The sequence below is a fragment of the Tachysurus vachellii genome, chromosome 8, assembly GCF_030014155.1.
Source record: "Tachysurus vachellii isolate PV-2020 chromosome 8, HZAU_Pvac_v1, whole genome shotgun sequence".
Classification (NCBI taxonomy): domain Eukaryota; kingdom Metazoa; phylum Chordata; class Actinopteri; order Siluriformes; family Bagridae; genus Tachysurus; species Tachysurus vachellii.
In genome coordinates this window covers 14,883,367-14,900,170 of record NC_083467.1, presented here as the reverse complement: position 1 = coordinate 14,900,170, position 16,804 = coordinate 14,883,367, and the positions used below count along the sequence as shown (strand labels likewise).

Sequence of the window (16,804 nt, the reverse complement as noted above, 5' to 3'; positions counted from 1 at the left end):
AAAGGTATCTTTATAAAAAAAGAAAGATTTTTTTTAAACAATTTAATATTTCAGTTGAATGAGATGGTTTCATTTCAGATTCTGTATTGTCAGAAAATTAAATAAATGTATAAATAGCAACCTTCTCTCGTACAAAAACATTACATTTTTTTTTACTTAATTATAAATTTGCAAATCATGTTAAAAAATATTCTGACTTTAGTTTCAGTTCAAATCTTTTTGTTTTTAATTTCTTACATATATTTTAGTGTAGACAGTAACCTTTATTCACATACTTCAAGCTACTCTTTTTTTTTTATTTGAGTAAGAATTTAACACCTTAACACACTGTGAAATTTCATCTTTCAGTTCAAGCTCAGCGCCGTAGTAAGGAGCACTCTCGCTCGACAAGTGCCATGAGTGGCTTAGGTGATGAGAAATCTGAGCTGTCCGAGAACGTGGACCACCAGATGTCCCTCTACAGCAATGGATTCCCCACTCATACCATTGGTACATGCACGTGACATTAAATTGCTATAATAAAAAGTGTTCTCTTAGGATCTTAATGGATCAGTTATTGATGTGTAAAAGACTTCTAATTCAAATCCTTCCTTTTCTGTCTTACAGGCTACCAGCAGGCCAAAACAGTTGAACTTCAGCAGAGATCTTCTTCTGTGGTCACCCAGCAGACCACTGTGTCTTCTGTGCCCTCACACCCCTCCACCACTGGGGTATGTATTTCTACAGATTTCTGTAATACATGTAATTGATACACTAACTTTACACAAATCTTTAAATATATTTTCTCTCTCAACAGAAAACTGTTCGTGCCATGTATGACTACGCTGCTGCCGACAATGACGAGGTGACCTTCAAAGATGGCGATGTCATCGTGAACGTCCAGTCCATTGATGAGGGCTGGATGTATGGCACAGTGCAGCGTACTGGAAAGACCGGCATGCTGCCCGCCAACTACGTAGAGGCGATCTAAATACGAGTGCGATTATGATACATCCACAGGGCTAAGCATCTCTAGCATTTAGCTAGTTTATGTGTAGTTGATAGAAGCTTTAGTTTAGAATAGACTCCTGATTGTCTGCCTTCATATTATGTGCAGTTTTGTTTGTGCCCGACTCAAAAAATCCTTTGTGGATGTGACACATAAACTTGACAAACAATAGATGTATCATGTATCAAACCTAGATCATCATTTGAAAGCCCATTATTTTGTATATTGCTGAAAATTAACCGATTCTGTTGGTATCAGAGAAGGCTTCATCTTCCTCTTCCAGCATTGGATCTTTTGCACAAGAAGAGATGGGCTTTGCTGTAAAGAATATCTGACACTCAACTAAAAATTGTACAACTGAAAAAAGATATTAGTAAACCGTAATTATGGAGAAAAAAAAAAAATCACAACTTGGAAATTGTGGAGTAACCATAGTTCCCCACATACAAAAATGTACACTGAAGAGTTCCAAGAAACAAGCCTCTTCCCTCCTTTGCTAAAGGCTGGACACAAGTTGCATGTGTGTTTTGTTCTTCCAATTCCCTAGGTCTAGGGTTAAGAGTCACATTTTGGCTCAATAGCTAATAAAGCACACCACGCTTCTGCAGTATATCTGTGTCTTGTCCTGAATATGTAGCCTTATGTAATTCAATTTATTTGATGCATAAATTATTAAAATGAATCCAGGTTTTAGATGGTTTTATTACACAACATTGCATGCAGCCACATGCATTTCCACTTTTAGTAAATATCGCTTTAAAAACAAAAAAAAATAAAACACTCGTTTGTCCTTGTGTTGAGTTAGCAATAGTGATAAACTACTGATAACAGAAGACATGAACTAAGCTCCTCACATGAGGTTTGTTATGAATATAGAACTCTAAACAAATGAATGAAATGAAATGTTAAATATCTTACATAAGGCTGCCAGGGACTGAAGAAATGGTCACAGTAGCACTGAGATTTGTTACTCTTAGCCTTGTTGATTTTACACCTTTCTACAGATTAAAGCTAATTTCTTCATATCTGGCTGCAATGTAATTTACTGCGTTCAATTCTATACTGTTCACTGGCAGTCTTAGATATTAACCAAAAAAAGTACAACAAAGACTAACATGAACTATAAAACATATCATTACATCTTGGAAGTGGCAGGTGTATAAAAGGATCACCATGTGGCCTACAAATTATTGATGTTCCATAATAAATAATTTTCCAAGGCAATTGTTCATGCTGGTAAAGTCTCAGTTAAAAACAACACTCTTACACCTTCAATCCTTTATTTAAACAAAAAAATTAAAAACAAAAAAAGTATTGTAGTACTAAAAGTGCCATCTGCATTCTGGTCTGCATGGATTTCTTTAAGAAGTGCCACTAAAAGGCTAAGCGAGGCCAATCGATCCATATAATGCACTCAATAGGAAACATAGTACAAGCTTTTAATCTCAAAGCAGGTATTTGCAGACCCATCCCATCAGTTTGGAAAAGATGATACGACCCACAGCTAAAACGATCACTAAAAACCAAGTTGTCCACTGACGAAAACATTAAAAACCAGTGAGGAATGTTCCATGTAGAAGGCTGAGGATGAAAATACTGGTTGCCATCATGACAAACTGTCCTCAAGGTTGCTGACTAAACGTGACTGAAGATGATCCACAATACTCCTCATCATGCCACTGAGTTGTTCATGCATCAGACCCAGTTCCATTGGTGAACAACGACTGAGCTCGTCGTGGGTGAGACGAGATCCCAGAGCAGCAACATCTGATAGCAGATCCACAGGCATTGGTTCTTCTTGTTTCTGCTCTACTGTAGATGGCATTTCTGATGAGAGGATTTCTGCAGGTAAAAAAAAAGCCCCATGTCAATGTCTGGTATCTTTTTGAAAATTAGGTGAATTTCTGTTTAGTCTTTCTTACAGGATACAGGATATCTATACGGTAAATCTGTCAGCTGTACCTTGTCCATCTCCAGACATCTGGTCCTCCTCATTTGGAGCTGCAGGTGTCTCCTCAGGCTCAGAGGTCATTTTCTCCATCACATCAAAGCTTTTCAGGTCATCTGGCCGCCCTTTGCGCTTAATAGATCAATCAAACATTTGTAAATACAATATCAGCTAAGTAAAATATTGACAATTAAGCAATTGTTTGACTTTACCTGCTGCTCATAATAGGTTTTCAGTGCTTTTTTGAGATTTGACACTTTCGGTGAGCGAATAGGCAGCAACTTGATTTCGTTTGGGGAAAGAGCGCTCAGATCTCCAACCGTTTTAATATTTCTAGCACGCACAAGCTGACCAAAGCCCCGAGGCCTAGGTACAAAGAGAAAATATTGTGATCATGAACTGCAGTCATTTTTATTCAGACAAGAGGTAAAAAGAAAAAAGGAATCTGTTTGCCCTGAGTTAATCAACATATCTTGGGGCACTGGGGCCAACCTATAAAACCATAAAAATTGTAACTAAGCGGAAGCCAGTGAACATTTTAGGCAGCATAAAATGCACACAAGAATGTAATGAAAAGTAGGTTAGTGTAGACAAATTGGATGAAACTGACCTCTGATAGTGCAACTGAACTTTACAAGATCAAATGTGATCCGAATTATAACTTACCACATTGCAGAAGAAATCTGGGGCAGAACGGCCTCCACAGGAGTCGAACAGCAGACAAGAGCAGGATAAACACAATCCTTTGGAATAGGTCGGGGCTCCTGGCTCATTTCTGAGATCTGTTGGTTATATATGATATGATTATAAAGCCTGTCCAGACTATCAAAATGTGCAAAATAAAAGTTATATAAAAGTTTCCGGGAATAACATATAGAAACAAATACCAGGCATTTCTTTGAACTCTTGTAACCGGGAGTGCGAAGGTTGCGAGGGCTAAGGGACAACAGGCCTTTTGTAGGCGTTGTAATATACTGTAATAAAATTAGCTTCCAATTAATTTAAACTCACTTGTAATTTGCTCTTATGTCTTAGAAATATGGGAATATTAATCCTCATACCTTAGGCTGTCCAACTGCTTTTGATTTTGGAGAGCTGGTTCGTATTACTGGACTGCGGCGGTCAATATCATCAGCGAGTTCCTGCTGGTATATCGGATTTGCGAAGGACACTCTGCGAGACTATGGAAGGGAAAAAGAAACACCCATAATATGCTCCCTGTTGTAAAATTTAAACAATTTTCCTAGGCACACTAGGTCAGAATTAAGCTTTTGATCTTTACCAAACATTTTCTCCTCAGAACACTACCTTGATGAGAGGTGATGGAGTATCTTCCTCACATTGCCTCTTCAGCCCTTTCTTCAGAATGCTTGTAGATGGAGAAGCTGATGGTGACCATACACCACGTGTTACACTATTACTGGGACTCTGCCTCACTTCTGTGTTTCCACAGAGCGAATCTGAAGACTTCTCTTTTGGTGGAGAGTCCAAGCATGCTTCCGATAAGGCAGTTTGCAGAGGTACAGATGCTTCACAGTGTAGCGCAGTCTCAGGTTGAAGATCATTATCTATTTGTGTTGCTTCACCATCATCTCCCTCTTCCTGTGGGAACCGGTCTAGTTCAGTGCCCTCTGGGAGTGCAGTAATTGCACCTTCCAGCTCAGGCACAAGTTCCTCCTTTTCTGGCATCTCAGTTTCTTCTCCGCTGTGAACAATTTCCTCCTGACTGACAGGAGACTCAGACTGTTCCTGGTACATTGGTTTATCCTCAACAGATTGGCTAGGGCTGGGAGAGACCTCTGGTGCACCTGGATCTTCCTCTGGTTGTTCCTGGGTAGACTTATCTTTTGAAACATTTTTATCTTGTTCAGTTTCCTCATGTTTATTCTCTGCGTCATCTATGGTGTCTTTGCTGCATTCCTCTGCCTCTCTTGCATCAATCACATCAGAGGACTGGGAAATGCTTTCATTTGGCTTTTCCACTAGGCTTACAGCAGGCACCTCTGCTTCAGTAAAGATGGGCAAAGATGAAGAAGAAGATTGTGCATTAGCGACAGTAGGACAATTATCTTGAAGTACCACACTCTCTTTTTCCGGTAAGACAGATGTAATACTGTTCAACACTGCTTCAGGTGGCAGGCTGCTTGATTCAAGTTGAACCATGTTTTCAGTGATATTCTGTACATCTTGTGAATTACTGCATTCTTCTTTTGAAGGTGTGCTGCCAGCTTGGAGGCATTTACAGTTAGTGGACTGTCTGCGCCAACGACTTCTTTTGCTATGAGGACATTTACGGGGTTTCAGAGACTTGACCTCAACGTTTTGAGCTAGCTGTAGGCTGTTCTGTGAAGATGGAAGAGCTTCGTTCACAACGGTCCTCTCTTCCAGAACAGTGTTAACAGACTCCTCTTTATCGGAATCCATTTGCTTTTTAGAGTCACTTTGTAGGCTGTTCTGTGAAGATGGAAGGGCTTCGTTCACAACGGTCCTCTCTTCCAGAACCGTGTTAACAGACTCCTCTTTATCGGAATCCATTTGCTTTTTAGAGTCACTTTGTAGGCTGTTCTGTGAAGATGGAAGGGCTTCGTTCACAACGGTCCTCTCTTCCAGAACAGTGTTAACAGACTCCTCTTTATCGGAATCCATTTGAATTTTAGAGTCACTTTGTTGCTCATCATCAGCTGATTTTACATCAGAAGTGTAATGTTCATTTGCTTGGATTTCAGCTACAGGGGCTTCAACTTTGTCAGCAGATTCAATGATATTCAAGATATCCATCAGTGGACCAACAACTAAACAGGCTTCTGGATCATTTTTAGGCACCTCCATTGGAACTGAAATGCTACCTTCATCTTCCTTGCCCAACACATCCACATGAGCATTTTCATTAATCACTGCGCTTGGGGTTATTTCAGGTGATTTATACCCTCTAGCTCTTTTAGGTTTTTGTCCGTCACGGGTATCAGACGCATCTGACTCAGAGTTCTCACCAGATGCTAACAAGGCTTGAGATGACCGACGAGTTCTATATTTGCCACGCCCTTGAGAATTGTCCTGTAGCTCACTGAGGTCATTAACCTGTGAGCATTCAGAATTCTCTTCATTAGCCTTCTTCCGCCTACCCGATTTGACTTTTGTGGTTGTTGGTGTCTGAGCATGACCTGGATCACAAACTTGTTCATTTCTAAGCCCAGGCTTCTCTTTGTTTTGTGCTTCAGCTGCTTCAGACCTTCTTGCTCTTCTTGGTCTGGCAGGTGACTGGCTATCAGCATCAGATGCAGAACTATCCATGTGTTTGGATACACTAACTGGAGAGTCCTCCTGAGAGTTCTCAACTCTGTGTGTTTTGTCCGAAACGTCTGCATTAGCATTGCTTAATCTGGTCCGCCTTACAGGCCTACCATGTGACTGACTATGTGACTGATTAAGAGGAGACTCCTCCTTATCATCTGATGAACTTAAAGGAGACTGCTCAGTCTGGGTAATAGCTTTACTCCTACTTTTTCTTCCCCGTGATGAGTTTGTGATAGCCAGAGATGGTACCAGTGAATCTCTCCGTTCATCTTTTTGTTCGAGGTTTTGCAGTTTGACACTTTCGCTCTTGTTCTCTTCATGGACTCGACTTCTTCTGGTTCTTGTAGGCAAATTGTTCTTGACAGGTGCAGGTTTCTGTGCATCATTCAAAGCTGATGCATTAACAGAAAGCTTTTTCTTGCCTTTTGAGTCCTGATCAGACACTTCCCCTGGCAGAACAGGCCTACTTCTGCGTCTACCGGACCTCCTTGGTTCAACTGGACTTGAATCCTGAGAAGCAACAAAAACTTCAGATTTTCTTCCAGGGGAGGCAATTTCCGTATTCACCTCGACACTGGATTTGTCTAAGGACTTGTCAGGATCAGCTACCTCAGTCAGCTCTGGGTTTTGGGTGTCTGGGATCACATCATCTTCTGTGCCTTCACTTGGACATGTAGCTACCGAGCTTAACTCTGCCTCTATCTCCAGTCCATCAGACTTATTAGTAGAATCCTCGGTAATATTAGCAGCAGATTCCTTAGATACCTCTTTACCAGTTTCTGGCTGTGAGTAAGAAGGTGAAGGCAGGTTTGAGTCAATTTGTGACTTTTGTGGCTCCTGACTAAAAGAAGTCCTAGAGAGTGGGCCAGTAAATTTTGTAACACTTGCAGAATTAGTTGGCCTATCCTCTCCATATTTCTCTAGGGTTATGAAGGACTGACGTCGACTGCTAGGCTTTGGTGGAGTACCAGAGATCATGTCAGAAGAACTGGACACATTTGGGCTTTGGCTCTCAGAATCCTGATGTACACCAGCATCTGAAGCGGTGACATCCAGAGAAAACAGCACTTCGGTAGTTTGGTTTTCTTTTCGGTAAATTGTTGCTTTTTCTTGTGCAGCAAGGTCTGGATTGATGTTATCTTGCACTTTCTGATCATCAATTACATATGATGCTTTGTCCTTTAAATCCTATGGATTACAAAAATAACCAATTTACTACTTGAGCTGTTGTTCTAATTATTAAAATTCTCATAATAATACATGTGCAATACAGTGCAGTCAGATATACACAGCCTTACCTTCGCTTCAGTCATATCAATTTCTTTGGCCTCAGCTTGTTCCTGTGTTGGCAGTTTGTCCCTAAATTGAAACACATGCTAGTAAACAGCTCTGTACTGAAAGGAGACAGATGCTGAGATTATGACACTAATGCAAAAAAAACAGTACATACATGGACTCCTCTTGACTCTGTGTGTACTGTGTAAAGACTGTAGTATCCAAAGAGGCATCCAAATTATTGTACATAGCAGGGATGTCAACCCTATAAAATATGGAATAAAGCAGTACATAAAAAACAAGTTTGAGTAAGAGACATTTTGCTACACTACACAATCTGCTACTTTTAGTACCTTTTAGTTCTTTTGACCTCCTTCTGATGTTCAGTAAGTACTCTCTCCTTTGCCTCAGGTGGAATAAAGACAAAATCTACTGATGCCTCCTCCTCAAGAACTTCTTTGTGTGGTGGCTTCGGAGACCCGAAATCCAATTTCACCTGCAAATGTCATACGACCATCAGACAGAATGTATGATACAACCGATAAGATCCGAAGTTAAAGGGTATCATTTCAAGTTATTTACAGATACAGGCTTGGAAGGTGTTCCAGAACTCCTCTGCTGTAGCTCTGCTGCCCTAGTCAGTAAGGATTCTCTCTTTCCTACTGAGGTCACCATCATCCCACTGATTTTGGTGTCAAGTTGAGAACATTCACTCTGCTCAAAACAAAATGAACAATAAAAGGTAAGTACATTTGGTAAACCATTTGATCCAGGTGGTGTGATTATACCAGTGGACGTCATTCAATACACAACATGGAGTATAAAAAGTGTACTTAGATTACTAAAGCATTATAAGTTTATATATTATACTATTTAGTCGTGTTTTTATTAATGCGATTTGGTCTGAAGCTAAAAATACTAGAGTGAACTTACTGAGCACTGTCCGCTGAAATCCTCCGAGTTTTCAACTGCTCGAAAGCCAGGTAATATTAAGGGAGACTTCTGCTTAGCTTGATTTAAAACAGGCCTAGAAGAATTTTTTCTTATGAGTCAAGGCACATTTTGTATAATGCCAGACAAGGAATACTGTAAAATCATTATTAATAGACACAATAAACAACTTAAATGCTTCAAGTTTAATGCTTTTTTATGCATACAATTCACACACACCTGAGACTGTCAGGGTACGTCAGCACAAGAGCGTTTCCAAAAGTGCCATTCCAGAACTGAGTCATGACAGAGCGGATGTGTTTGCTCTTGTTTTGGAAAAGTACACAGAGCAAAGGAGACAAAATCTCCAGCAGCTCATCATTATACTGCACTGCCGAACGTGTTTGCAGGATGCCAAACACATCTCCTACCAGCTTTTCCAACTAAATTTAAGAGAAAAAAAACAAACAAAAAAACAAAACTAATTTTTAAATAGGATGGCAGGATTGTAACAAAAGGCTTATCTATTGGTATTTATTAGCAACTTCTACTTCAGCAACGCATTTACCTTGAATGCTAGCATAGTGTGGGTCTTTGACTGTTGACCTTCTGAACTACATGTAGTAAGAGAAAAAAAAACTGCATTCAGTATGTGTTGAGTATTCAGGTCTAGTAGTCTAAAATACAGAAAACTCACCTTATAACTGGACCATAAAGAAGCGCAAGAGGTTTTGTGAGGGAAGCCAATGACTCTTGAATAACAGTGGGCAGTGAAATGTTGGTGAAAAGAATCGAGACAATGGAGAAGAGCATTGCACCAATGCCACTTAAAACTGTACTGTTTGCCTCTGAAGAGGCCAAAGTTATGAAAACTTCTAAAGACTGCACAAAGAGCGCATGAAAGGTTGAGAGATTCCCCAGAGCTTTGTTCCTCTTCCGAACCCAGCGTAGCGGGGTGTGAGGGGCTAAGAAGGGAAAGGTTCAATGTTAAATGTAAAACCATTAAAGAAAATCTATCCTTCCAACTAAACCAAAATACATGAAATCTTACATTTCATTTTCTGCTGAAACTGAGGGGTAAATGGAGAGAAGTCCACATTTTCAATAATGGACATCAAGATATTTGCTACTGCATCAAGAGTGGACAAATTCTAGACAGCGGAAAACAGAGATCCATTAATTAGAAAATAAATATAATGAAATTGCATGTCCTTACAAAACTGCCATGTCCCATGTAAGCTATATACCTTCAGGGCTTCACTATCCAGTGCAGAAGATATCCTGGCACACAACTCTTCACAGCACACGTTCTCTTCAGCTGTGGCCACGAGAGCAGAGCAGCGAGCAAACGCCTTGTACAGTCGAGACCAAGTGCTCAACATGGTCTTCTGAGTCATCTAACACAGAAATTACAGCAAAGCAATTTTACAAGCAACTAGCTATGATGCTCAAAGTATGTGAGAAATGCAGATGGTTACTGACCTGTGGAAGACCTGAGCCAGGCAAAAGGTGAGTAATAGGAAACATCAAGGCACTATGAATTGCACTGAAATTATGCTCCAGGGCATCTCCTTGATTTACCTCATTTGTCTGTTTAAAAAAAAAAAAAGTGATCTGTTGGACAAGTCTTTGTTGGTTTTCATTTTCATAACTAATATAAACATAGAACAAACCTGTGTAATGGTATCAGTTAAAGGGTTCACAACTACACTCCACATTCTCCACAAATGCTCTTTGTTTTCCACAGACTCCACACTGCCACTCACGGTCCCCAAAACAGATTCTCCAAAGGCCAGGGGGGATGTGGGCCCACAGAGACCACAAGTGACAAGGGTCTCCAAGCACACAAAGAACCTAACAGATAATATAAAAAATAAAAAAAAAATAAAAAAAAAAAAGGCAAACCAATGAAATAAATGTAAAGCTAAAATGATTTCAGTGCTGATTAAACTCGTGTATGACCAAATTATTAATTTAAATGGTAATAAGAACAACAAACAAGTACTGATAACTCTCGAAAAACTCACCCTTCGTAAGTCACAAACGAAGAGAGCATACTGCTCTTGTAGAAGAGAAGAATCAAGAAAAGCGCTGGGGTACCCTGTTTAAAAATGGAGAACATGTTTATTCATAAATGAACTTATGACTGCCAAGTAGATTTGGGTTTGTACAGCTTATTATACAATGGTCGAACTGCAAAAAGTGTCTCACAAACTCACATTCAATACATCCATGTTAGCCACTTGATATGCTGCAGATCCTAGTACCTTCTGAGGTATGGCTTTCACAGTAGCTTCCAACAAAGCCTGGGGGCAAGATACGGGATGAGACGAGTACAGAAAGGCTGTGTAATGGTATCCCATCCAATATTAGCAATATTAGCACTTCCATCTAATATTAGCAATGAATTCTCAATACAAGCCTTTGAGGTTTCCATGACTTAGGGTGCAATGGAACACAGGGTGTATTGGAACACCAAGATATAAAAACCTCAAAGAGTGCTTGAATGAGAACTTGCAATTAGCATGCGCTGCTTGAGTTCTATGGAGCCTGTTTTCAAGAACAACCATTTGCAAAGTGAGATGATTTACCAGAGCCCGTGGGGCTGGCAGGGCTTCAGAAGACACAATAGACTGCAGGGCCTGTAGCAGTAGAGTGAGTACTTCAGAACCCTGCCTCTCCTTCTTATTACCAGCTGTAAAAAGAAAAAAAAAGAAACCTCAAAGAAGGAACACATGCAAACTTAAAGCAGATGGAGCAACAGGACCCTTTAGTCATGTATGAATATTTATTCAGACTCACAGACCAATGCAGTACTTACCAGCTTCTATTGTTGTATTAACATGGCCAACAAGGCTAGTCCAAATCAGTCTCAGCAATGCTTCTAAACAAAGAAAAAGCTTCATTTATTAGTTTCATTTTAAGAGTATAAAACTGCCTAAACAATGCCATGCATATGGAAACAGTTCAAGCTAGTTCTTAAGTCATACACATTTTTAGCGGTGCCCCAAAAGCCAAGTATCTTTTGCAAATGATTAATATTTCACAATGACAATTCAGTTATAGCAGCCAGATATATATCAAGATGTATTACAGGCCATCTGGAGGAAAGAAGAAAGACAGGGTAATGACTTTGTAAATGTACAAACACATGTTAAAATGAATCACCCAGCCATGACAAATGTATAACAGAGGCTCTTCAGGGGCTGCAACTGTACAATGAGACCATTGTCTCCTAAGAGTACATTCCAAATGATCCAAATTCATATTATTCAGCTGGCTCCACTCTTATTTAATAAGGTGAATTATTTATTAGATCATTTAGAAAAAGCATTTTTCTACAACAGATCCTAAATAATTAGAAAAACTACATAATGGTTAACGTTTAGGGGTACTCTGAAGTCAGAGACACTAAACCCTTTAAAGAATCAAAAATGTGGCATTATCACAGAAATGGTTTAAAGTTTATTTGTAGAAAAATCAACAAATCACTGAATAAAGGCTGGATGCAACTGCACAGTAATGTCTCAAAAACCAGCCGTTACAGCATGAATTAAGGCAACTGAGTACCTGGAGCATCTTTGCCCACAGAGATGAAGCCATCTCTAACAGCTGAAATGAGTGTGGAGGAGTGCTTGCTGAAGAACGAGTGACTGGTGAGAAGGTTGTGAGTCAAAGGCTCTGAAAAAGCACACAAGCATGCGTTTATAATACAGTTCACATACAGCCACAGTATCCTAAAGCAGTTTTGGAAAAATACAGGGGAACGAGCATGGAATTACAACAACGGCAAAACTGTAGATTATTAAACAGTCAGAGACAATCATTGTACTACTGCTTTACCAAGACTGAGCTGTAGATTGTTCTTGGCTGCAGCAGCGCTGGCCTGTGAGCCGAGAAAGTAGTGCAAAAGCATCTCCAGTCCCAGCAGCTGGATTGAGGCATAGGACAGGGGTGTGCTTACACTGCTGTTCAAGCTCAGATGAGAGCTAGCACCTGGACTACTACACGAGGGACCACCTGAAATAGATATGTATAAATATGAGCGTGTAATCGAGACACAGATAGATTACATATATGTTTCAATAGATAACAACAACATAATTAAATCAAATAGCTTTTATTGTCATTTCAACAAATATATAGCTGTTGCACTACACAGTGAAATGAGACGTTTCTCCTGGACCATGGTGCTACATAGAACACAGAGCTAAGAACTTAAGTTAGTCCTAGCCAAATACATCTGTGCAACCTTGTGCAAACAGTGCAGGACAAAGACCATGCAGGACAAAAGACAAATATATCACCGACCAGTGTACATTCTGTACATGCAGAGGTGTTTTTTTTTTTTTTTTTTAAAAAAGATACATTTCCTTTACCTGGTTTAGGAGTAACTAATCCAATGCCATTGCTATGGCTTGTGTTTCTAGCAGGAGTGGCTGGAGACACCGATGAGGCATCTGGAGGAAGTGTGCTAAGCAGCAGTGGTACACCAACCTTTATAATTATAGGTTTCAGGTGTTAGAATGTTTCAAACTTATTAACAATGTAAAAGTTTGTGCTGTATGTCTTGAATTACAAAAATATATTCCAGTTTACTTGTTCAAAGTTAGCAGACAAGTTAGGCCCTAGTTTGACCACCAGATACCACCAGACTTCTAATTTGGTGAGCAGCAAGGCTTCAGTCCTCACAAGGATGGAGCTGAGAGGCTGCATAAGTAGTTTTAGTCGCTTGCTGCTACAGAGAATATCTGAAAGAGACATTTAATACAAGTTGATCCAATGACCAAAAAAAAAAAAAAAGGTGTCTGCAGGTGTCTGGTCAACTGCTTACCTGGATTAAGGGCAAAGTTGTCAATGAGGCTTTTCCAGGCTAGGAAGGCAATTTTCTTAATGCTCGGAGAGGAGCTGCGGAAGCCCAGCTCTTCTAAATAAAGCAGCGAATTTATGAAGGCACCTCCTTTATGGAGCAACTACACAGAGACAACACATTTCAGATTTACCTGCACTAAACATGTCTTCAGAACTTATAAAAGAACGATCATTAGTGGCACAATCATGTGCATGCCTTACCTTGCCTAGAAGCTTTACAAATAAAGGCCAGAGCTTTAGCACATTGCTCTCATTCTTGGTGGAGAACAGTTTCTGCATTTCAGGGATAAGTTTCTAAGAGAAAATGTAAAAGACCATTAATTGAAAGAACACAGAGATGCATAATCTGTCAAGACAACTAGTGTGAAATACTTCTTCCAAAACATATAACTTTATTTCAGTAAGAGAATCATTAACATTTTTTAAAAGGCATTTATTTAGTAGTCAAATTAAAAAAATTGTAATAAAATTTGATCTCCACAACAGTGCTGATTTGTCAGAAGCCCAGGCTGTAGTATTTCTTTACCAGGAAGCAAAATAAAGTCACAATCACCTAAATAAGCTGGAGTGGCCTCCTACCCAAGGCCAAACAGCTTCGACACAATGCACAAAAGTACCTAAAACTCACTCTTGCAGTATCTCTTCATAATGAAAACAAGAGATAGACTTACAGAAGACATCATAGGCTCTACAATGGCAGCCACCTCCTGCTGTTTCTGCAGAAGAAGGGGCATTCCCATTTCTAGTGCTGCAGCTGCACGTAACCGCACCTTAGAGGCTGAGTGAACTACCAGAGGTACAATCAGCTTAATCCACAAAACTGCTCCTTCACCCATCTGAACTGGAGCCTGTTCAAGCAGCCTGCAAATGAAACATTCAACTGTTAACAGCTTATTTGGTAACTTACTTTTTTGTTACCAAGTATTTACACCTGCATACTTGAGTCATCTACTGAATTCAGCTCAAAAGTTTAAGCAGACAAGGAAAAAGGAGGCAGTGAAATCAAAAACTTTCTCCAGTTGATGCTACATCTAAACACTTCAGTTCTACTAGTCAGTAGTAAAAATAAATTGTGATATTTTTGGATTCACAGTGAAAAGTGGCCATAAGTGTAACAAATTGACATTAAAGGTAAAAATTGAAAAAGAAACCATTATTTACTTTATAACAACATTTAGCGACTCGTGATCGGTCAGCACTGACTGGATGTCTTTTGTCTGCAGAGCCTCAAGAGTCTTGAGTATTTCTGGTGTCTAAAGGACAGAGATGAGATGCAAATATGGCTTAAAATGAAAGCAAAAGCTCATAAAACATGCAGAATACTTTCTGTTTACTAACCTTCTTAGCAACAACCTCTGCAGAAAAGTTCTGTTTTGAAATGACCCATAATGCTCGTGTGCAGGTGTTCTTGTCTGTGGACTTTAACACCAGGGCACAAAGGGTCAACAAGATCTCCTCTGCAAAATTTGCTAAAAAAAGAAAAAAAAAGAAAAAAAATGTAATTAAAAGGCGGCATTTCAAAACCAACAATACAGAGACATCCAAGACCTGCATTTTTTCTGTATTCCTTTTGCATTGCTCTATAGCTTACCAGGAATGCCCGAGACAATGTGTGTGCTGAATACACAGAAACCCAGGGCCTGAAGCGCAGCCTGTCTTAGCTCCTCATTTTCACTGGATATGTGAGTCTGGAAGCGAAGACATTGTACTGAGTATGAATAAATAAATGCACACTTTTTACAAAATAAAAGTATATGTAATAATGACAGAACAAAATATTACAAAACATATAAATGAACGCACTGGTTTTATAGCAAGCTCTTACCTGAAAAGCTTTACCCAGGCGTGAAAAGTGCTTAACGATTAGAGGAAAGAACTGCCTTCCATCTTCTCCACTGAGGCGACTGAAAACAGCAAACAATTACTTCTTAAAATTAAAATTTTAGCTCTGTAACGTTTTACGAACATCTAAGAACACACTACAGCTCCAGTTTTATTAGTATAATCATTTCAATAATCAAGCTGATTTCACTCACTTGGCAATGGTAAGGTAGGCATCAGTCTGCTCGGACACCCCGGCTGCGATGTCCTCCAGAGTTCCAAGGAGAGGGAGGAGGCTGGAACTGGACATGGGGACCGTGGCCATCATCCTCAAGTCCTGCAGGAGAACAAATTGATTGTGATCACAATTATTGCGATCTTGTGATTTTCTTACTCCATCAAACAAACCAAATTCTTCATACACTGAACTGGGTGTGGGGAAGAAAAATAAATGTTCAAGGATTTCTTTGAACACCTTACTTAAACGTTTTGGGAATCAATTATCAAGCTTTAAATTAGACTCAAAATGAAGGTCTCAGTGTTGCAGTATTAAGTAATTTATTGAAGCACAATAAATTGTTCTGACTACAAATGTACGTTGATCCCTTTTTATTCCTGATGCATAGCAGCTAACAGGTGACATTAATGCTCCTAAATAAGTAGCTTACGTCTGAAAAAAAAAAATGCTCATTTAACTGCTAGTGATCAGAAATAGGCATTCAGCAATGATGAAAACAGACGGATGTGGCAACCAGCTAGCATCTCTTCCTCCTCCCTGCTAAATATCTGGCTAACTGCTTACAAATAGGTTGCGTAACGACAGACAATTCCACTAAATCATATATTCTTCATAAATCCACAAACGCAGCACAGGGATTGTTTTGTTTAACGTTAGCATTGACATTTAGCGACCTCGTTGTAGTTTAGCATGTCGTGTAAACAATGTGATCCAGCTAAAAAAAAACACAGCTAATATAATAACGTCTGCGTTCGTGTAACGAGCTCAGGACGACACGCAGGTAGCGTGATGGATGGAGCAGATTTTAGCGACTGGAACACAAGTTTTAGTTATAGCAGATATTAGTTTTGATGTTGCAGTGTGGTATCACGAGCTGTAGCTAACTCACCCTGTCCACAACACTGCAGCTAACTAGGAAGCCCGACGGGAAAAGTAGTGTTCTCTCACCTCACTGAAATTAAAGGAACACAACCGACCGAAAGCAGCGTGAACATGGATGGGAAACTTATACTAACAAACCAAGCAAATAGGCTTCCTAAAAAGATTAGTATCGACTGTCAATAACGGGGAAATCGTCGCCTCGCTGTTTCTTCAGCAGTCCCGCGAAAACGCTGGCGCCAAACAAGGCGCGCTGAACAGCTTCACCTTTCACCCGCCACAAGCTCCGCCCCCTCACGATTAATTTCATTACAAAGGAGCAACCAGAACACTTCACTGGTGTGGAGAAGTTAAAGAGCAACCAGAACACTTCACTGGTGTGAAGTTAAGGAGCAACCAGAACACTTCACTGGTGTGGTGAAGTTAAAGAGCAACCAGAACACTTCACTGGTGTGGTGAAGTTAAAGAGCAACCAGAACACTTCACTGGTGTGGAGAAGTTAAAGAGCAACCAGAACACTTCACTGGTGTGGAGAAGTTAAAGAGCAACCAGAACACTT

At 39.8% G+C, this 16,804-nt stretch overlaps 2 protein-coding genes across 26 annotated transcripts in view; one reads left to right on the top strand and one right to left on the bottom strand.

Moving 5' to 3' along the window:
* neb (nebulin) overlaps nucleotides 1-1,598 on the top strand; it is a 54,742-nt gene extending 53,144 nt beyond the window's left edge. For all 23 annotated transcript variants that reach the window (XM_060876484.1, XM_060876462.1, XM_060876469.1 and 20 more), the window contains 3 exons: nucleotides 349-489; nucleotides 607-710; nucleotides 797-1,598. In XM_060876484.1, the coding sequence (XP_060732467.1) occupies nucleotides 349-489; nucleotides 607-710; nucleotides 797-970 (419 nt within the window). In that variant the 3' untranslated portion in view covers nucleotides 971-1,598. The remainder of the gene's footprint in view (nucleotides 1-348; nucleotides 490-606; nucleotides 711-796) is intronic.
* Nucleotides 1,599-1,672: 74 nt separating this feature from the next.
* Nucleotides 1,673-16,510, bottom strand: rif1 (replication timing regulatory factor 1). 3 transcript variants are annotated; one of them, XM_060876486.1, is made up of 36 exons: nucleotides 16,256-16,510; nucleotides 15,344-15,465; nucleotides 15,133-15,211; nucleotides 14,899-14,995; nucleotides 14,646-14,776; nucleotides 14,469-14,560; nucleotides 13,979-14,168; nucleotides 13,509-13,601; nucleotides 13,270-13,408; nucleotides 13,035-13,186; nucleotides 12,815-12,932; nucleotides 12,279-12,455; nucleotides 12,006-12,116; nucleotides 11,257-11,319; nucleotides 11,027-11,130; nucleotides 10,655-10,741; nucleotides 10,463-10,536; nucleotides 10,109-10,289; nucleotides 9,918-10,025; nucleotides 9,683-9,832; nucleotides 9,487-9,586; nucleotides 9,133-9,400; nucleotides 9,004-9,049; nucleotides 8,676-8,878; nucleotides 8,439-8,532; nucleotides 8,088-8,222; nucleotides 7,859-8,001; nucleotides 7,681-7,770; nucleotides 7,529-7,589; nucleotides 4,245-7,418; nucleotides 3,998-4,117; nucleotides 3,824-3,910; nucleotides 3,603-3,718; nucleotides 3,149-3,302; nucleotides 2,951-3,068; nucleotides 1,673-2,830 (listed from the first exon to the last, which is right to left on the bottom strand). In XM_060876486.1, the coding sequence occupies exons 2-36, from the start codon at nucleotides 15,454-15,456 to the stop codon at nucleotides 2,595-2,597; spliced, it is 7,404 nt and encodes a 2,467-aa protein (XP_060732469.1). In that variant the 5' UTR covers nucleotides 15,457-15,465; nucleotides 16,256-16,510; the 3' UTR covers nucleotides 1,673-2,594. The 3 variants fall into 3 exon arrangements, with proteins under 3 accessions (XP_060732469.1, XP_060732468.1, XP_060732470.1); XM_060876485.1 differs by having other exon boundaries at nucleotides 16,315-16,510; XM_060876487.1 differs by having other exon boundaries at nucleotides 8,088-8,219; nucleotides 16,315-16,510.
* Nucleotides 16,511-16,804: the final 294 nt, after the last annotated feature.